This window comes from Rhopalosiphum padi, chromosome 2, assembly GCF_020882245.1.
Source record: "Rhopalosiphum padi isolate XX-2018 chromosome 2, ASM2088224v1, whole genome shotgun sequence".
Taxonomy (NCBI): domain Eukaryota; kingdom Metazoa; phylum Arthropoda; class Insecta; order Hemiptera; family Aphididae; genus Rhopalosiphum; species Rhopalosiphum padi.
Window position 1 is genome coordinate 79,526,202 of NC_083598.1, and position 23,924 is coordinate 79,550,125.

At 25.1% G+C, this 23,924-nt stretch overlaps 1 protein-coding gene across 5 annotated transcripts in view; it reads left to right on the forward strand.

Annotated features, from left to right (window-relative positions):
- The window catches only part of LOC132921118 (uncharacterized), a 111,998-nt gene that overhangs the window by 68,301 nt on the left and 19,773 nt on the right, over positions 1-23,924 (forward strand). For 2 of the 5 annotated variants that reach the window (XM_060983964.1, XM_060983963.1), the window contains exons 3-5: positions 6,005-6,120; positions 6,192-6,324; positions 18,735-18,805. In XM_060983964.1, coding sequence (XP_060839947.1) covers positions 6,033-6,120; positions 6,192-6,324; positions 18,735-18,805 — 292 coding nt within the window. In that variant the 5' untranslated portion in view covers positions 6,005-6,032. Of the gene's footprint in view, positions 1-3,221; positions 3,470-5,689; positions 5,780-6,004; positions 6,121-6,191; positions 6,325-18,734; positions 18,806-23,924 lie in introns of those variants that run through there. The other 3 variants (XM_060983968.1, XM_060983967.1, XM_060983965.1) reach the window with 3 other exon arrangements.

A 23,924-nucleotide genomic window follows, 5' to 3' on the forward strand; every position in this document is an offset into this window, starting at 1 on the left:
AATAAACTATATTTATCAATATTACCAGTAAAATGTGGCTACTTTTAAAAATTTCGGGGGGAGTTCTGGATCCCTGAACTCTCCCACCAGTTACGGCCTTGATCTAAGTAATCTACATTTCTAAAATATGATATAAAATAATAAAATCAATATCGCTAAGTTATATAATTTTAGATTATAACCACACAAAATAAATGAATACATTATGTACATGCAGGTACACTTAATACGTTGTATAGTTAATACCTACTTATTTTAGATTCAAGACTACTATGTAATATTATTATTTATTTTATTTATCTACTAAAGTTAATATCCTCGGATTAAAAATCGAAAAATAATTATTCAATTGTTTGGAAATTTTGCGTACTTTTAAATGTGTACCTATTAAAAATGCATTATTACTCCACAATGTTAAAAAAAAATAATCATAATAATATACGTTAAGGTATATCTGTGGAATCATATTATAGTGCCTTGTATGTTATTTTAGATTTATCAAAAAAAATTAATTAATTAACATAAATTAAAAGAAATAACTATATAAATATCATTATTAAAGAATGAAATGGTATACTCACAAATGCAGTAGTAAAATGTTTGAGCTTAAATTTAAAAATTGTATACTATACACTGTGCAGTAATTGACTCTGAAAACATATTTTTGATTGATCGAATTTTTATGGTAATTATTTCAAATAATATTGTATACAATATCAGCTTTTCATCAAACGTATTTATACTGAGTCACTGTATATTTGTATAGGAATCTCTGTCAAATATTTTCTACGTTCTCCGTAATAAATTTTCATTCCCTAAGCTATTTTATCACTTGTCTTGATCATTGAATTTTCAAATATCATTGCTTTTTTTGTTTTGTTATGGTATCAACAAAAAATCCTAAACTGGTAGTATTATTTAGAGTATTTTAATCATAAAACAATGTTCATTATTCTATTTTCTATGCTAAAATTAATAATATAAATAGTTTTATTTATATCCACATTTTATGTACACACCGTTAATATAAATAATAATACATAATATATGAAAATATTAATCAACTGCATCGTAATATTTTTATTTATCTTTTTATTTTGATGTTAACTTTGAGTTTTTCAATAAAAATCTATTTTATAGTTCATTGAAATTGAAGGGTTAATAAAGAGAATTTAAATATTTAAACTAAAACTATTATAAATGTATATATTTGTTTATTAACATTTTTAACTGCCATTGGTTTCAGTGTGATAAACATTAATGGTAAATAATGATGTATACATGATACAATGTGTGTGGATTTTTATATTTAACTTGGATAAATATAATGAATACATTTTGATTTTTTGATTACTTATATATATAACTTATTATGATTGTAGCTTGCAATGTTTAAGTATATTTTACTGAAATAATTTTTTTTTGAAAAAAAAATATTTCCTAATGATTTGAAATGATTTATTTTATTTTAAACCCAAAATGTAGTTTAGTGTTGCTTTTTCAGACGTTAACTGCCCATTAACATCACAAGCAATAACAATATATTTGTTTTTTTTTATCTTGAACGCACATGAGCTTTGTACCTACAACTTATGTTTCTTTTTATTTATTACTTTAACTATTGTACACGCAGCGTTTAACATTTTGAAGAAAAAAGCTTAATTCACAACATTGTCTTATCTTACTGTTTTTAAGAAATTTATAAAATAGTTCATTAATAACGTGCACATATACTTAAGGAATTGCAAATGTCTTTAGTCTTTTGTTTTTTTACATTAGTGTTTTAAACTATTAATATTGTAAAATTTACTTCAGTGAAGAATAATGCTAGATGTTTTATCTCTTATTTGTATTAATATTTATTTATCACTAGCATTACTTTTCACTGAGATAAATTTTTCGGAGAGCAAAAGGATATTTTACACTATAAGTACAGATATTATATTGATAACTACAACCTAAATAATGAATAAAACAAATATTTTTATTTTTATTAAATTAATTCAGTTTGTAATACAATCTATATCAGTTAAATAATATTCTTCCAAATATAAAATTAACATACATTTTGAGTCTTCTGAAGAAATAATATTTGGTATAAGTCATTCTATATAATTGTTTAAGAAGAGTAATCTATAATCAAGATATATTGTGTAAATGTATATATCATGTAGGTTTGTATTATAATATATATTATAAGTGAAATATAATTTTATAATATTTTGTGAATTTAAAAAAATGTGTAGGTAATAAGAAATATAGATAATATGCATAATATACACATAATAAAATACCTAATGTAGTAGTGCAGTTTTTTTCGTTTTGTTTTGTACTAAAACAGAGATGTATAGTTTTAAATTACATTTTATACAAAAATGTATTTTCAATGAGATTTTTAAATGTTTTTTTTTTTTTTTTATCAGATTATTATAAATCGTAATATTTGATTCACTACTTATGTGACAGAATAATAAACTGCATGATTTATAGCATTGTATACAAATGTCAAATACCCAATATTCGTAAGACCTATTTATTTGAAAAAATTGAAAGTTAAATTATTGATTGCTATTAAGCTTTAATTTAGAATTATACATTTTCAAATCAATTAGATCCTTACGCCTATAAGCTTTCTATTTCTATAATTGTTTAATAAAAAATAATATATAATTTTCCAAAATAAGTTATAATAAAAACGAATTAGTTTTCAGTTGAATAAATATGAAAAATACAATTATTTAAAATAATCAATAATACTAATTTATTAACACGTTATAACTTAGAAATTAACATTAAAAAACGTTCTCGTCTAAGCAAAATTTAATTTGTATCAATACTGAACATTTCTTAAAATATTTTAAATAATCTGAGTATTTTATAATAATAGATAATAGTATATTAAGTACCTATAGTGAATAGTAATAATACTTAAGAACTCAAAAAAATCACTATTTTAATAAATACACTATAATAAAGAAAGCAGTGATTGTTGATGATGTTTGCTAAATCACCTTGTACACGTCGTCAACCTGCTTATATCGTGTTTGACGTGAAACGTTTTTGCCAGTGACGATATATAGGTATATAGATACCTATGTTTAATCTCGCTCTACACAGGGTCTATACCGTGTAGTGCGAGTAAAAATAGCAACCGCTATAATAATAATATACTAAAAGAACCGTTTATTTTATTTTTTGTTTTTGGCAGTCTAACCGACAAAGCCGATAAGAGCGGTTGTTCTGCGGGATACGCGCGTAATATTATATTGTAATAATAACAAAGTATCTGTACTTATATTCTAATATTGTATGTAGTGAAGACGATAATGTTATCGAAAACGGTTAGATAGGTACCTATCTGTATTATAATATCGTGATGAAATTTTTTTTTCTCTAAATCGTTTAAAATAACGATTATCCCGTTTGTTTGATATAGAAAAAAAAAACCGTTCGAAGAAAATGCACGCAGGTATGTACATACGATTCAATTTAAAAACGTTCTCCCCCGCGTTGTTTTAAATCCATCGAGAATACGTTAACAAGTTTATTGTATTATTATGCCCATCATCCCAATCGGCAACAGCATATTCCATTTGAATTGTATATACTTGCAACTTGAGCTTTTTAAAATTGTAATTATATTTTATACGGCACTTTGTACTTTTATACGATTATGCCATAAATCCTTCGAGGCGTAAACGCGAAGTGCGGGAATAATAAATGTGACGGAAAATTACATTTATTATTTTGCACAATAATATTATACGCGTGTATATAAACCATACCTATTTTTACTTATTTTACAATTATTTTTGTAATGCGTAGATTTTAGAGTTTTAACTATGCGATTTGATTAAAAATAACGGAAAAATGCATAACCCACTTAATTTATTTCATAACAAAAAACGTAACATTATCAAAGACATATTATATTATTTACATCTATCTTTTACATTATACAATTAGATTACGTATTTATATTCGTTGTATTTATTTTATTTTAAACCAAATTAGACAGCAGTGCAGATCCAATGCGCATTTTTTCTATTTAAAAATCTACGATAATTCAATTTTATGAATTTGTGTTGTATGACATAATACAATAATGTATTGGTATATTAGAATTTATAATGTTAAGTATCAGAAAAATATATATTTATTTACGTATGGAAAATATTTCTTATCTCATGATGTGAATAGTTGAATGTAAAAACTACAGAGAGCCACTAGAATGTTTTAGTTTATATTTAGTTAAGTACACGACGTTTGTAAAATATCTAATAATACATTATTTTTTTTTTAAATTTGTAATCCGTAAAAGTATATAAAAACAGTTTATATGTATTCTGTGAAATACAAATGATACATGTATTTCCGATAAAATTTAATAAATAGTTTTGACCCAAAAAACTTTTCAGTTCTATTATTATATAATATACGTTATAGGTACTTCGCGTTTTGTTTACTGCCGTTGTACTGTGAAAATGTTTTAGTAAATATTAAATTATATAGATTATATTATTTTGAGTTATATTGGTTTTTGTAGATACACACTTAAAAGTTAAAACCCTTAAAATATAGTGAATTTTCAACTATCATACAAAACCATATGGTATAAATTAATTTGTAAACTTAATTAGAAATCCAGTATAATATTAATAAATTATAAACATAAAATTGAGGTATATTATATGATTTGTGATATGTATATTTTGATTGTATGCTGAGAAGTATAAAAAATAGCGTACCATGATGGGGAGGGGATTACAACTCTTTTTTACAACAATTGATACTGAGAACTTAACTCTTCTTCAACGACCTCCCTAATGAATCAACCACTTGAATTGTCTTTTAACAATAATATATTAACTTGTATTTGATTCAGTGATAATTTGAAAATGTTTTTACTATAGATTATAAATATTTTAAAAAACCCGAAAATCTGGGCAGCATTATATTCCCCCTACACTCACACATACACACACACACAACATATATTAAATTGCACTGTTAAAACTTGACTACGAATAAGGTGTTTTGAGTCGTATATGATATCAGTAGTTAGTTCAATAATGTTATGTATACCGATTACACATGCATATGTTTTCGTTTCGGTGAATATGATGTTTAATTACAATAGTTCAAATAAACGAACACGAAGCGTATAATTAATATAAAGTGTATAATTTATTGTATGTATTATATTACTATTAATCATAGGTATATTATATAAATATATAATACGCATTTATACGTGGTTATTGTATAGTGGTTTGACATAAAAATACTAAAGAAAGTGCTGACTGAAAAAGCAGTGACATATTATAAACGTATTCGGTTGCAACGGTGTGCGCATAAAATATTTCAAAATATAATAATATATTTTCATTAGTTTCGGGTTTAGTGGCTGTTTCACCTGTTTAACAATTTTGGTGAGCGGTATAATAAAGGATAGACTTTAGCCGCAATACAACAGTGATGGGTTTCCGTATTATACATTTTGGTACCTAACAGGAGTATAAATTTTGTTATGGTGTAAAACGTTTTTTACATCGTATAAATATAAATTATAGTATATAAAACTCGAAGTCTGAAACGTATATGTTGAAATTTATAATGTATTATTCTATCATAAATTATTATTATTTTATTATCATTTTTATTTATTATCATTTTTTTTTTTTTGTAGGCATGATTTTGTTTACATCAACAACAGAAATATAACGTCCCACATTTTTTTTTTTTATCACGTGCGATTGAGTGTTAAAGACGTCACAGTGTATGTTTTTTGTATCATTGTATATCGATATCAATAAAATTATGTTGCATACATTCAATTATAGTCTAAGATTTATTTATTATTAAATATTTCGTCATCGGCGAATCGATAATAATTTAAATCCCTGCTTTAAAACACCATAATCAAATACACTAAAATATGTATGCACTAAGATGTTAGTACATAAATGTAAAACTTTTTAATAATAAACTATATTTTTTTTAGGAATTTATAACAACTACCTGTTGTCATAATGTCGTCTAGTCAAAGTGATACTGAATTTCCAGCTGGCATAGATCATCAGAACAAAAAGTTCACCACCATAATTATTTATCCAACGGGTAAGACTTCAAATGAGAAATTCAAAGAACGGAATAATCTTATATGCAAATAATATATTTTATGATTTCAGTGACGCCAGAAAAAATAATCATACCAATGGTTTCGTGCATTTTGGGTTTTCCGTTGTTGGCGCTAATGGTGATATGCTGTTTAAGACGTAGGGCCAAATTAGCAAGAGACCGAGATCGTCGAAGAAATTTGGGGTAAGTCTCATTATTATACTGTTACTAATCATCATACACTATAATGCATATTATTAAATTATAGTGTAAACATTAATTATTTTTTAGATTTATTCACTCTATAACGCTTAGAATATAGATACCTATCTACATAAATGAAAACTAATATTTATTTTTGAAAAACAAGAAAAACTTATTCTTATTGATACATTGGCGATACGGATTTAAATTCGAATGTATTAATTTTAAAAGGCTAAGTAAAATATATTTTGTGATCCAGGTATAAATGTAGCAATATATAGCGGGATCTATTCCATTACCGCCGCCATAGTTTACTTAATTTAAATTGTATTTCATATAATAATCATAAAAACATTTATTGTAATAATTATTTTCGTTTATAAATTTTTCTATTTTTTATCGAGATGACGTTGAAAATGTTGCCACTAAATAAGGACATTACAAATTGTATTGTGTTACTCATACCCATTATAACTGTTAAACAATAACCCTATAATGATATGATTTATTATAGAATATAAGTGAGTACCTATAGGTTATAAGTTAGCCGTATAGCCTTTATAGCATCTATCGCGGTACAGTACACAAACATATTTGTAATTTTATATTGGAGGGGGGAGGGTCTGCCTGAAATTATATCCTGACTATTCCACTATCGTGGTCAGCCGTATAAACGCTTAAACCGAATATTATACACATAACACAAATATTGTATCGCAATTAATTTTTGTTTTGGCACCTAAATTATTATGAACATTTAAACGAACAGCGTACGTTAATTGAAATTTAATATTAATTGCATTATCATTATTCTGAAATAAGGTATTATTTAAGAAATGTCATGAATACTGTCTTTAGGAATATTTTTTTTTGTTTTAAAATTCATATTCAAACGTATTGGTGTACCTATTTTTTTTTTTTTTTTTTTTTAAATGAAAATTAATATACTCATAAAGTGCAGAGATAATAAAAATAAAGGTATAAACAAAAATTACATAAAAAAAAACATTGGAATTGTGATGTGCGATATTTATGGTTATGAATTGTATTTTATTTTATCACTTTATTTTGAATTTATGTAAATTTATTAAACCATTCACTGTTAAATTCATTTAAAATAATATAGTTTGTCAATTTATTAATTATTTCTTGTGAAACTATTATTAATTAAATAATATGCATAAATGTAATATTATATAAATTATAGTAAAATATTATAAAAAGGGTCATAAAACTAACTGAGAAATAATTAATTTTAAGATTCAAACAAACATTAATACAAACCATTTTTAGTAAAAGAGAACAATTTTATTAGTTCGTAATATTAAACTTAAAGAATATTGTTTTTTTTTTTAATTTTATTTTTGGACACCATTTATCCGTTATAAATACGTTTTTCAGTGTGTTTACACAAAATGAGCAAAATTAATTTCATCCGCAATAATAATGAAACGTAAATAAAAAAGAAATAGTGTTTGGTGTTTTGGATAATATAAAATTAAATACTTGTTTTTTTGAACGTTAAACATACACAATATAAGTGTAGAGTGAATTGTATTAAACTTGCGGATGATAAATTGTCGGTTTCAAAATGATTCTCCAATTCGAAATACTATAATAATTAAACTTACAAAAGAGTTAAATCCAAAGTTTAGTTCTTGATTGTAGAATAATCTCGACACTTAAGCTAGTATTCCAACCATTCATATACAAATAGAATAGAATGTACTTATATGAGTTTAGATATGCATTGTGCATTGTATTTATTTTAGAATTAATAAAGAAAAAATTTCTACAAACTATACGTCTTAAAATTCATAAATGAAGATTTGAATGTGTTTTCAATTTTTCATATACTATTTGAATTTTAAGTATATTTATACATGTATAATATATATCTTACATATAAATCGTTTGTGAAAAATTACCAATCTGTAGACATGCGTGTATTTTTAATTATAAATTAACCTCGTGAATCATAGGTTCCATATGATTTGTATATTTTTCATCAATAAAACTGTTTTTTAATATGATCAAATTATTTAATTTATGGTTAGAGTATATGGTTTAGAAATTGAATAACAATAAAATATGATCAATTACATTTTAATAAAATATAATATTCTAAACTAATATTAGTCATTAAATATTGACCAATATCGTATTCAAATTATGAAGTCATAATTATTTTTTAACAAAGTACATCTTTAATTATTAATCAATTTTCGATGTGAGCTAAGCTAGTTACTCCATAATAGACCTCAAAAGTTCAAACTTTTGATGTATGGTCTTTTTAATTTTTAAATAATTTAAAGGTTACCTATTCATACCAATGTCATTAATATTTTCGGTTTATATTATAATTATTTAATAATTAATTAAGGACATTATTAAGTATTTTTAAATTAGGTTAATTACTTAAAATTCATTATTCCTTCCTTTTCTAAATAATAAAAACTAATATATTGAGATTCAATAATAAAATTATACGTATATTGACACTAAAATACCATATTATATTTATATTTAATAAAAAAAATGCTGTGGCAAGAGTCACTATGACTAGACTCTATATAGACACTCTATGACGTCACCATTAACTGTATAAAAATACAATACATAATTTTACAACAAATTCCTTGGTTACTATAAAATATCTTTTAGAAAAGCTTAGTTATTTTACTTTACCGAGCTTTCAATACAACTTCTTAGAACCCTTGGATTCGTTTATAAAAAAAAATGGAGGAAATAAATGTCTATCGGTTTTATTATTCCATATTATTTAGAACAAAGTCTAATTTATTCTTGGCTACGTCTCATCGTTTGTTTTTTTACTTGTCAATAGTATAAGCCATAACTTATTAAACTACAAATTACTTTATTTCACAGGCGACATAAGACTATTTATATGGATTGATTCTTCGAATGATTAAATTTAGTTGCAAAGTGACCTAAATGGTTTAATTACTTGATTTAAGTCTTTAGAAATGACATTTAATCTCGATAAGTATCGTGTCATAATATGTATATAGTAAATATTAAATTTTCATAATAAATGCTTATCACAGATGTGGATGTAATATTTTACGTATTGATTGTGGTTTAGATATTAGTTTCAAGTTTAATACTTTATTTAATCGATTGCCTCTTATTATTGAGATGATATATTGCAGAGCTTTTATAATACTCGGTTTTATAATGGGGGGCAGCATACTCTGATTTAAAACTTAAAAAAACTTTTAAAACGCATAATTACATATATATATTTGATATCAATCGTGAGCATGGTCATATCATGAATGTTAGAACATAATGATATTGCATTCGCCTTATATAGTGATTTGTCTTTTCATACAAATGTATAATGGTAAACTATAGAATCGTTTTTTGTCTATAGATGATCGCTGCGAGGTTTCCCTTTAAGTGTTTACAAGAAGCAGAGTATATTTGATGGAGAAATAATTTTATTTTAGTATTCTACAATATATACCACTATATAGTATTTTAATGAAACGCATTTAATCCTTTGATATTATCGTAATATACGACTTTGACATAATATACGGTTCAGTACATACCTAGTTCGGATATGATAATGTTTGAATTCATGTACTCATCGTCTTTGAGTGGTCTTGTATTCGACACACGTGTTCATCGTCATGTTAAAATTAAGAGCTTTTATTTCTTCGACGGTTTCGACAAGCTCGTTTTGTAAGTCGATAAGTCGATACACTCCACAACGTTTTATTGGTGTATCATTGATTTGTATAATCACAGTCATTTGTGGTTATTATTTAAATCCTAGGCCCAATTATTAAAAAAAATGTTACTGTGTGTAAATCAGGCTAGTATTATTAGAAAGCCGATTGGATGTTTTCAATGAGAGATGATAATTGAATACGATTAATACGTGGTTAGATAAGATAGACCGATTAAAGTAGAAGTGATGAATAAAAAACGAAATGGCATGTAATATGATTATATGATTTTATCGGTGATATTAGAATTATTATATGGCTGATGTGGTAAAATCTAAAATTACCTAAACAAAATATATTGACAACAATCTTAACATTGTATATAGTTGTACGTTTTAACTTCTGGTAAAAATGTTTATTTCTCAAACGTGGAAATACTGGAAATATTATTAAAATCGTCAAATGACACATGAAGTACTTACCTAAATCACCTTATTCAATCAAACATGGCTTACAGATTGCAAATGAGTATAATTTTATATTTTATTTTCTTATTCTATTAATCAGTAGCAACTGTGGCCATAATCTTTGAAACATTGCTTAATATTGTATAGTTATAAATATTATATGTAAATTTATTATATTGAATTAATATAGTATTATATTAATTGTATATGTGATTGAAGAAGTCTAATAGGAGTTCATCAAATGTGAGAATCAAACTCAGAGATTCCGCAAAGATTTGAGGAATTCTGATGACAGTTTTGAACTTTCAAATACATTCTGCAGTATGTTAGATATACTAAACAGCGAATAACTTACCACATGTATGACATATTGCTAGTGATCTCTCTTATGTCTCTATTAGTTATCAATGAGTTTGTCAAGTGTTACTGACTCATATCGGACTGAATGTTGTTTTTATTTGAAGGGGGAATATTATTGTATATAATATTAAGTATAATATTATTCTTAAAAGTTTTATATCTTCAGAAATAATATATTTGAACTATAACAAAATAATTAATGCCATTATTTAAATATGTAATTTCTTCTAAATTTTAACTTAAACGTATATAAAAATTAAATTGGGTTTATATATTTTGAATATGTTTACAAGTGTATGTGAACAATTTATATGGGATCCGAGCAATAACATTTTTATAGACATATTTTATAGAAATAAAACTAAAAAAATTTCAAATGTCAATAAATAACTCAAAAACAGTAGAAATATATTAAAAATTGTATCATGTACAGAAAGTGATCATATAAACCATTCAATGATAATATCAAGTATCTACGGTTATTTTTGAGTTAAACACACACACACAAAAAAAAAAATAAAATCAATTATTCTGTTAAACTAGATTTTTGCAAAAAAAAATTCGTTTTTTCTCATTTTCTATTTTTTTTTTTTTTTGTTTTTTTCGGTCTATTTTGAAAAATATTGGGAATTTATAATTTTTACTTCTTTGAGCTTTAAAGTACAAACTAAATCTAATTTTCTATCCAAAACCGTGCTAAATGTTGAAAATTGAAACGTTTTATGTATTATTTATCGTGTATACATACAAACATCATTGTAAATCAATGCATTCATCGCTCCACTTAGAATCTACAACTACATTAGGTATTGATAAAAAATATTGTCGTGGTTGTCACATTAATCTGAATTTACTTACATACATAGAGAAATTAATTGCATACGACGTGACAAAACATTTAATCAATATCAATTTTTGAATACAATATTTGTTTTATGTTTATTTAAAATAAAAATAGCCACAATTATTATTAATTATGAATTATAATGGATACATTTGTGTATAATTTTACCTTTTTTTTATTTTGTATTACCTGATTTTAACTTATAACAAATAACAATATCATATTAAAATAACATTTTATATAGTTATGTACAGAATGTAGCATAATTGTATGCAACTTTGTTAATATAATTTTACCAGATACAATTCAGTTGAGTCGGTACTCTGGTTTTCTAATAATATAGTATAGAATATTTAGGCAGGTATTTGAAATAGAAAATTCGTTCATATTGAATTCGCTTTCGTGGAATAACTATTTATATATTATATTATAAATGTACCTATCCTTCAACGTTTGTATTTGAACTGTGCCCCTTTAACGTTTTTTATGTGGTTCACTGAGATTATATAATAAATATTTTTTATAATATGTAACACTATATTTATGTGTATATTTCTCAAGCGATTGGAAAATTTTATTTGTACCATAATGATAATAATCTAGTATTAGATCCCATTCAAATGTATTTGATGCATTAATTGTCAATGTTTCTGAAACCAACAAAGGAATATTGTTTGATTCACCATTATAGTCATATAACTTTTTTACTGAAAACTGATTTCTATTTAAACATTTCACCTGCAGATACAATGAAGTATTTATTTTAGAAAATATTTACAGAACAATGGACAGTCTCAGTACAATAGCGTGTATACTCTGACATATTCAGTACACTATCAAACTTCAAACGTCCACGTTTATATCCAAAATGAAAGCGCATTATAAACATCACAAAGACAGTTCAAAAATAAATTCAATTTTACCAGGTTCTTGAGGAGCGCCAGGAAATTACAAAACTGTTCAAGTAGCTAAAAAGCTGCAACTTTTGACTTAACAGAAATGCAACGCACACACTGACATAAAACGTATACACATACAGTCAATAATAATGAAAAAGTTTAAGATATAGGGTATAGTGAGAGCAGGGAGGTCGGGTCGATAAAAAGTAAATAAGTGGATGTGCAAGATGATACGACAAAAATCACGAAATCGACATATTCTATTAGAAACTGGAAAGTAGAAATAAATAGTTTACCAATATAAATTATTCTTAGACAATTTATTTTAACTGAACCCCAGTGCACATGGATATACATCTAACGTGTCAAGAATCTGTCTAAGTGAAAAACAAAGACTGAAAAACAATAAAACAAAATGTATTCAACGTTTTCAATATAACATTATATTATGTTATATTATATTAAATAGACATGTAAAAAAATGAGACAAAAACAAAAATTTCAAATAAAACGTCATTTGGATCAAGTGCTCGCAGTCCAGAAACGATAAATATTTTTATTATGTGAAAAAAAAATGATGAAATTTCGTAGGGTGACTTCGAGGCTATAAAATACAAAATATCATATACATTTTATTTTTAAAACTGTAACATGACAATGTTATACTATATTCAATCATAAATAAGCTCACTGTGATTTATTTTAAATTACATTGTTCAGTTAATAAAATGGTAAAAATAAATAGGTTTTTGAATCAATAATTATAGTAACTCAGATAGTCTGGAAATATTAGAATATTATAATAATACGATATATATATTTTCCGGATGCGATAAAAACATTGTATTGCGATTGTAGTTAATTTTGTTTTGAAAAGTTATTCATAATTATTGAAAAAAGAATAAATAATATGTATATGTTGTATGTTTTAAAAAAATTGTCGTTTCTCTTTAAACCATCTTTTTGATTATCCTTTAAGGCTCTGGTCCTGATACTGATGATTACGAGGTTCTATTGTATAAGAATTAAAATTTATTTCTGATACAAAAACTATAAACATCTATAAATTGCTGACTGCTTCTGCTGTTGACAAATATTCGTATAGTTTTGAAATATATAATAGGTATTTGTTTCTGTCTCATAGTTTATTCATTACTGTAGTGTTATTGTGCAAAATAATATTATTACATCCGATCAGGAAATATTGCCGGTTTCCGCTGAACCATCAACCGCAAACGGTCAGTCGGAAAAAGTATATCACGAGTTTTCTGGTTTGATGACAAGGCAATATTTTTCAATACCCAACATCGCAGTGATGTATGGCGCGGGCGATGCGATTGAGGTGCAATCGCCGTCTTCGGTATCGACGCGGCCAGTTTCTGTGGGTCCGGCCGAACGGGACGTGGCGATCGGCGACTCGATGGGTCCGAACATTTACGTGAAATTTAGCGCAACTGAAGCGACGAAGTGTATTTCTGCACAAGCTTCGGCCGAAGTTCAAAACGGATTAACAAAACCGGCCGATGTGCAAACTTCTTTGGATTCAATGACCAGCCGCGAAGCTGGAATAGAGTTTAAGGCGACTACGACTCAACGTGGGCGCCGTATGTGGTGGAAACGCACCAAAGGATTCGTTCGTCGGTTGTTTTTTGTGCGTAATGTTGGCACATAGCCCATGGGCTATAGTATGGCTATTGAAAATATTATATTATTGTTTTTCACGAATATGTTTTTGTTATATTATTTAATTGGTTTTTATATTTTATTTGATGTGTTATTATTAAATAAGGCTAACACACATTTGTAAAAACGTCGACTTTGCTATACTACAGGTACATTTTTTTGTAACCAGTGTAAAAAAATCGCGAGGTTAGGATTAAGTTTTGAATATTTTCAAGCTTTTTAACAAGTTATTGTACTTATCAACTTAACAGTTTTTTTTTCTGATCACCTGCATCCCCCACCCCGAAAAAGGACCGTCTGACGTCTAGATTTATTTTTCTACCAGAAAAAATATTGATGTTGAAAGTCTAAGCATTTTTACTGTTTCAAAAGGCGATGACAATAAACAAATACAATAAAAGAGTGGTAATAGTTGTAAGATCAATAGGTACATTCAATACTATATTAGGATAAGAATTTTAAATGGACATTTTTTATTATGAGTTATGATCATATTCTTTGATTTTTAAATATGAGACGGAAAATAATTTTAAACGATTTAGAATAGATATACTATGCATATAGTAATATAAACGTGTTTTATTGTTGTATTTCAAACTGTTTTGTAGATACGTAAATACCCAAAATCGAGTTACACCATTCCCTAGTTTTTTTGTTACCACGATGGCGACCGACACCAACGCGATCGGAGAACAAACAATATTCGTATGGCTTAAAAAAACGAGCACTACACGAATGCGAACAGAACAGACTCGAAAAACATAGGAAAATTTTCAAAATAATATTAGTAATAACAGTAATAATTGATAACAATATCGCGGTGATAACGAAACGGCGGTGGTACGGAACACCGGTCGGTGAGCGGGGCTAAAAAAATTTAACTTTCTGATCAATTTAAATTAATTTTTTTAAATATTTTATACACCGTGTCGCGACTATTATTACGGTTTTTTAATATAAGAAATAACAATATAATATAATATAGGTAAGAAAAAATATTATGTAAAATGTAATAACAATAATAAAGTGATTAAACTTGTTACTTTTTATAACTGTGGCGAGTAATAAATATAGTTTGCTTGTTGTTGCGTATAATACTATTAATGGATTTTAAATATCAACCACAACGTATAAAAGGGTAAAACAGCAATTAAAACCACGACTAATATATTTTTATGCGGAAAAGTACATTTTCAAAGACATATTATAATTTGGCATAAGAGTATTATAAATATTATTATTTATGATATACCTAAAACTTTAAATAAATAATATTTGTTTATTATTTTTACTATTGAATTAAAACAGTGTCCAGTTTATTATTTTTTTATGATTTTATTTATATGTAACTTTGAAAGTTACCGAGGACATTCAAAGGTCGTTCTTCATTCAGTAGTTTTCTTAATTTGTTAACGTATGAAATTACCTTAAAATTACATAATTACTTAAGTGTTGAAAAAAAAATCTCAGTTGATGAATTTTTAATTGAGTTTAGCTCAAGTTCGTTTATCTAATGTATGGTGTTTAAAACCGTTGCATTAAATATATTATAATTTTTTACAATAATAATAGAGTTCCGGTGTTTGTGCTGCAGTGAATTAAGTGAGACAAATGTTATGCAACAAGTGGTCTTTGATTTTTGCTATTTTTACTCAAAGGGTGTTCAAAATCAGTGGCTAACATTTCATATTAAGATGTACGTACATTCTAAATGTTATAATAATATATAAATTTACAATTATGAAATTGTTCTAAATGTTGATTTTTCGATACAAACCATCTTCATTCTTCGTCGTTAAAAAACAAGTATCTAAAGTATGAAAAACTTTTCTGATCAAAATAGGCGTTCTGTTAAAATATATTTTCTAAGGAAATGGTATTAATTATTGTAAGATTTTAGGTGTTACTATTATTAATGTATTATTTTATAAACAATAAAATGGGTTAGAGTAATTCATTTTTACACAAAAACAATAACCATTTATTATAATCAATAATAATCGTTATAATTTTATTTTATAAATATATACTACTTCTACACTGATGTTAATACCATACAACGGTGTGAATATTATCGTAACATGAATAGTTTAAATAATCTAAGTATGATTTAAAATAATTATATTATATATATGTATATGTATAATAATATAAATGTATGTAGTAGTAAAAAGTATCATCAAATCCTCGGGAATCGAATTTTTGAATCACAGAAAAATAACTAAAATTGTTATTTTTTCGTTTTATTAGCTAATTTTATCCATATTTTTAATTGAAATGTCTATGGACAAAAAATGGTTCAAATTTATTTCTGATATTTTAGAGTTGATTCAAAAATTGATGAGAAACCTTATTTACAAACATCACATTCAAAAATGATATTTTTATCAATTTAATATGACTTGTATTATTATATATTTATATTTTAATAAGCGCGCATTATATTTAATTATACGTTTTATTAAAGTTTATTCTGTGCGTTAAATTTCAATACCTGGCTACCCCATGACCCATATATTTTATACTAATATAATAACAGTGAACCGAGCGATGTTTACATTATGGTATATCGGTCATACATCCGTTTTTGTTTCTAATAGTTAATAGCCACTAACAGGAAGTTCACCTGTAGTTGATATCAAGTTTATGATGCTATAAAATACAATTAGATATACAACAAAATGGATCTATATTGGTAATTGTGCAGTATTTCCATGAATTCAATCGTAGTTTGAATGTTTATGATAATATTTGCACGGGGTTTTAGGTTTAGATAGAGTGTATCTTGACGATTTGCCAATCACTCATTTATTTCGTTATTTTAACTGTCAAATTCTACGGATGTAGCGTTCATATATATACATATATTATATAATGTGTCATAAATATGTTGTATGGCTGCAGTTGATTTGTGATCCCATTAAATACTAGTGGACTCGCATATAGCACATTATTATTATATTTAAATTTTCATACTTGATTGCCAGAGGTACTATATTTACGGTGTAAACGTTGGATATATCATTTATGTGAAATTATTATAAGCCAATATAGGAATTATTTTTTAATGCTCTTTTATATATTCATCTTGTACGTATCTTTTTCTGTTAAAATAAATCTCAATATTATCAGTTTGACGTATGAGAATATTTTGATTACATTTTATATTCTAAATAGAGTGAGGGACGTACTGTTTTTACAACCAAGTGTATTTTTTTTATTAATTTGTATGTAGACAACGTGTATCTGTGTAACCAAAGACATTTTTTCTAGCAGAAGATCATCAACTTCAAAGGTGGTTTTTGGTTGTAAATTGGATCTATTTTGTTCCTTGGTGCTAAAAATATATGAATATTCATTAAATTTTAATATTATAATTATTAAAATATTGTTTTAGAAACATTGGTTATGCTAGACTGACTACGCTCAAAATTATTTTATATTGTATATAATTGAAATTGAATTCAAATTTAACACATATATTACAATGAATTCATATACTCAATGACGAAGTACATTCGGCATTTATATTGAACTGCAAAGCAGTTATTTACTTAAACGCTTATTTTTAGTATTATTATTATAATAGTTTATCCATATTATTTATTAATCTATTAAACTATATTATGTATTCAGTTTAATGAATAATAAAGTGAAATCAGATTTAATAACATTCTTGAAGACTACAATTTTGTCATAAATTTGTTTATTCCAACATTATTTGTTGACTTATATATCGTCAGTTCAAAAATATAACATATTATAAAATTATAAAATATAATATGTTACATATTTTAATTAAAAAACTAAAATACAAAAGTATAATATAAATATTATATCTGTTTGAAAATACTTTAACACTTTAACTAGCATTACTGTTTTTTTAAAGTTTTTATGTGCACTTTATAATTGAGAAAATCAATGTAATTGACACATAGATGTGTTAAATTTAAATACAATGAATATGAAAACTATATTATGAAAAAATGAAATAGATAAACTAGCGTTATCTATTTCTAATGGTTATTTATATTATTATTATAGTAATTATTTCATAATTCAGTAATAAATATTCGATTTTGTAAAAACATGAATTTCAAAAAAATTTTAAGTTGACTATTTTTGATTATTTTAACTGGTGTGTGTATGAAGAACTATTTTGAAAATGTTTAGTACGCAAATTCATTATTTTTTAAACCTTATCGATCGAACTATGTAAATTTGTTTTCAGCAAAATGTCTTTTTAATTATTACTCTCATAATATTATATAATTAGAATTTAAAATAAGTATAATGGTATTTTATGTGGTATATTTTTCCCTCTCAGTGTAAAACTTTTAAGACTGCTGTACCTACTTTTGTAGTTTTAACATTATGTTAGACTTAAGAATATCCATTCAGTTCCTTTCTTCTTATATCATTTTATTTTATATTAATCCAACCATCGTTTACATTTCAGATTTGCTCGTGCGTGCACCAGCGACCAAGGAGTGATATCTTTAGCAAGGTTTAGTCCAATGCATAAAATCGGTAAGTTAACGTATCTAGGTATATGTTTTAATAATTAGTTTTTAAAAATATCATTATATTCCCATTGAAATAGGATTTGATTTTCTAAATGGTTTAACTACAGATTTTAATTTTAAAACATTACGTGATAAAACAATAATGGTTTACACACAACTGCTGAAATAATTTTTCATCGATATTTACCAAGTTGGTAAAATACCAACGGTAGTGATTAAATGTATCGTTAAATAATGAATTGTCTTATACAGGGTATTTCACTAAACATGTTTGTCTCAATTTATTTTTTTTAATAATTTTCTTCAAATTCTGATTTTTGAAATTGTTTAATAAACTTGACGATGATTTTTTCAAATTCTTGAGATTTTTTTTTACTACTAAATAAGTGTTCCATGGAAATATGTACTCCTGTTATTCAAATTATCCCTCCCCTCTCTTATGTATATATAATTAGAAAATAATTTTAATTTAAATAGTGTATACTTCTAGGCCTATGTCATGATATTTAATTGCAGTTTTAATTAGAAAACGTATGATAAATATAATCTGTTTATTTTTAATAATTAACTCACTGAAAAATATATTGGTGCATATATATTGCATATTTTGGGTATACGTTTTCTGAGAAAAAATAAAAAATATCGAAAAATAAAACTATTCATAAAAATATATTTTTATTTATTACTAATAATAAATAAAATAATAATTAATACACATAACTTACTATCATTATTATTTTTAGTATTATTACATTTAATAAACTACTACCATTGCCAGGTTGCATTAAGTATTGCTAAACATTTAATTAATTAGTGATCCTTTAAACATGATTTAGTGACCCGTGATTGGTCCGTTAAATTTTATTGCAATCTGGCATATTTATTTTAATTATTTTATACGATTGTATTACTATACAATGATTACCCATTCCTTTATCGTATACAATATCGGATATTTCGTAAAAACTGTTTATTTTTCACACAATTTTGTTTTTGTTTAGATTATTCCCAAATTCCATTCAATCATTTATCTATATCAACACTTATTTCTTGTCGAATTTTATCTATTTACTGCCATATTGTTGGATTGCTATGCTCCACTACATATTTGAATCTATAATAATGCTCTCAGAAATATTACATGTTCGATATTCCACGTTTTATATCCCTTCATTCACATTCAATACCTCAAAGTGGATACAACACTTTAATTTGATGTAGTCTTATACATTTTCCAAAACCAATCTTTTTGTACTTCCCTTAACTTATATTTATTTATTTAATTAACTAACGCCAGACAATAATTACAAAGTTAGATAACATAAACAAGTTATAAAACATAAATTATAATAAGAGTACACAGTATACGCATAAGTTTTCTGGTGTATAAATCAATAATAGTAAATAATATTGAAAGAGAAAAAATAAGAATAAAAAAACATTCTTAAAATATAAAGGGGGTTATAGGGTATATCATAACATATAGGTACAACGAAAAGCTAAACGTGGAATGTGGCAAATAAAACTGAGGTAATAATAAAAAGTGTTTGGTAATGTAACACATGAAAATAATAAAATTATAAGTTAGATTGTGTTAAGGAGACGAAGCATTCTGTGTAAAGGATGGTTGGAGTATGGTTACATAATTACATTTTAAAGTGCTTTAGTAATCAGGTTTTAGTGAAACAACGGTTTTTAAATAGTTTATAATTTCATCAATTGCGTGTAATGGTATAAAACTAGTTCATCCATCAAACATAATACAAAAATAACTTAACTTATAAATTATAATATTTGTATAATATTGTAAAACACCCAATAATAAACTGAGATGATAAAACTATGTAAATGTTTATTTTTTAGGTTAATTAGAGCATACAAAACGATTAAAATATATTTTTTTTCAAATGGCAATTAAGTTTTTTCCTCGTACTCCTTTTCCTAATACCATAACTTCTGCCTTAATAATTTTCATATCTACATTTATTGTTCAAAAATATTCTAATAAGTTTTACTAAGGTATATTCTATAATCTGTATTTAACATTATAGAATCATAGGTAGATATTTAGTCAAATCTTAAGAAAGTGGAGCGTACAGTTGGCATTTAATATAAAAACAAATTCGCATGATTACATTACTCTCTTATACTAATGTTTTTAATAATATTTTACCATTTATCAAAAATATTTTCTAATGTAAAATTATCATAAATACCCATCTTCTATAACAGGGATGGGCAACTTAAGAAAACAATTTTAACAAAATTAAAATAAAACGGGCCAAAGTATAGAGAAAAAAAAGGTCATTCAAAATATGCATTTTAATTTAGCATAGACGTAGCATAGGGTATAGACAATTGACTTTGAAATTATAAGATGGGGCGTATATCGATTGCATCGAAATGTTCTTTTTACCTGTGAAAAATCTATTAATTCCGCCGGCTATCGACTCCACCAAAGATTTCTATTTATTGATTCCGCCTGTTAATATTTGTAAATTCTTCATTTTAATAAAAACAAAATATAAAAGGCTTAAATTAATATACAATTTATTTTCAATTTACTCGTAACAACACTCGTAGTCTTATAGTATTACATGAACATATAACTTGAACTTTGAACTCTCTAACTGTACTAAACGTCTTAATCTCCTAACATATTCTATAATATACGTATAGCTATCGCATATTATCATGTCAGTTTTCATACAACTTAATCAATATAATCTATAAAATTGTATCGAAAAGAGATATATTTTATTACACGTAGGTACATCGGTATTGTTAGAAATAAAAGTAAATATTGTACAATATGTTTTGTGTCAAAATAATCTATTGCACTATTCTGAAAAATAAATCAATTAATATTATTATTACATTTTAATTATTGTTTACTATTATTTATTTTATTTTTACAAAATAATTTTTGCTGTTTTGGCGTTTTTAAAATAAATTGTATAATATTATATTATTATTTACCTATTATTATTTATTTTATTTTTACTATATTATATTATTTTTGTTTTTTTGGCGGTTTTTAAAATAAATTGTAGAACATTATATTATTATTTACAATTATTTATTTTATTTGTACTATAATATTTTTGCTTTTTTGGTGTTAACTAAATAAATTGTAAAACATTATTTTACTATTTTAATACATTTTACTTACAAAAATGTTTGAATTATTTTTTGAAATGTTTTTTTGAAAAGTATTGAAACTTAAAAAAAATTATGGTTAGGTTTTGATTAATTAACTATTGATTAAACTTAAAAAAAATTGATTAACTATTGATTAAAAAATATACAGTCAGCGGAATCAACATAAACAAATTTCCGGCAAAATTGATAGCCAGCGGAATCAATAAATAAAAAAGCTCGGCGGAATTGATATTAAAACGGCGGAATCGATAAAACCCCATATGATGTAATTTGAAAATGTAGCACAGGCCAGATAAAAAAGGTTCGCGGGCCGGATGCCCACGTCTTAAATGAATGACAATTAAATATAATTAAACATATGTCTTCTATAACAGTAAAAAATAAATAACTTTATAATTTGTATGGGATACCTTAATGCACCTTTAATAAAATAAAACATTTTTATTTTTGGGATATGCTGAGTCATGCCCATGACAAAACCTGTTGGCTTTATTAATGGACCAAATATGAAACTAATTTATAAATGATAACGAATATATCTCCGATAGTACGTGTCATAAAATAATTAACTATAAAACTCACCAAATATGAACATTGATTAGAGCTATACTATTTTAGTGTTTGAATATGTATTTAACTGAACTAAGTCCTTGTTAGTCTTTTTTTCTGTTCGCCGCATATATATGTATATTATGTTTATTAATTTATTATACTGTACCGTTATATATTCAACCCGGTGTGCATGGGTGATAACTGATAAGAATGTACTTTATTGGATAATCAAAATCCCCATCACCATTATAGGTAACGCAACTTAATAAGTAAACCATCTACCTATACATAATACATTTAGGTGTATACATAATATACTATATATTATAGTAGTTAATATAACTAAAGTCATCAATCGCACATATATGTTTGAATACTAGTTGTTTATCAAAATATACGAATTATTTCCATCCTTATCACAGATAAAAAATTATCAATATAAAATAGTTTATGATAATTATAGTTATGATAAAAAACGCGTCATACAGTCGTTTTAAATTTGATAAAATTAAACACACAATTTGTACTTAAAAATATTTTTAAGGCATTGTTAAGTAATTTAAAATTATATTTAAAAAAATGGTTGACGTCTAATACATTATTGTTTTTAAATATATTCAAATTCCAAATTTCTTCAAGATAATAAAAATGTGTATTCAACTAACTATTTAAAAATTAACATAAAAATATACACATTTTAATATTTATAATGTGTTGGTAATTTTTTTATTGCATAGAAATTATTAAAAAAAAAATAACAATCTCTCTAAATATAAATGCCAACAAAATTCAACAAAATTAGATAATATTTCCAATACCTATATAATTGCAAAACTTTAAGAAGCATTAATTTTAGTGGAAAAACTAATAACAACAAACTAAAATTTAAAGAAGTGACTAAAAAAATAAAAAATAAATAAATAAGTACTCTATTGTATTGTCAATATATAACTTACTAGTTGCTTTACATAAATGTAAAATATAACAAAATTCCGTCAAACGCTTATGAAACTAAAGTTAAACCATTGTGTCGCGACATTAGTCCGTAACGTTTGAATATATTAAACTACAGTTTAATTTTTTTAACGTATTTTATTTAACTGTAAATATTCTACATTTAAAAATACCATTTAGTCTTAAGAGTACAAATGTTTCTATATTAAAAATATTTCATAGTAACTTATTATTTTAATACACTAGAGCTTGGGAGTTGTAGGAATTTCTTACTGTACTACATATTCTCGATTTATAGCAGACCAAGATAGATATCCAAATTATACACAAGTAAGTTTAAAAATCAAAAATTTAAAATGGATAATATTTTACATACCTATTTTATCAATTTTAAGGAAAAAGTGCAAATTTCATTGATTTTCATACATATATCAAACATATTTAACATATTATAA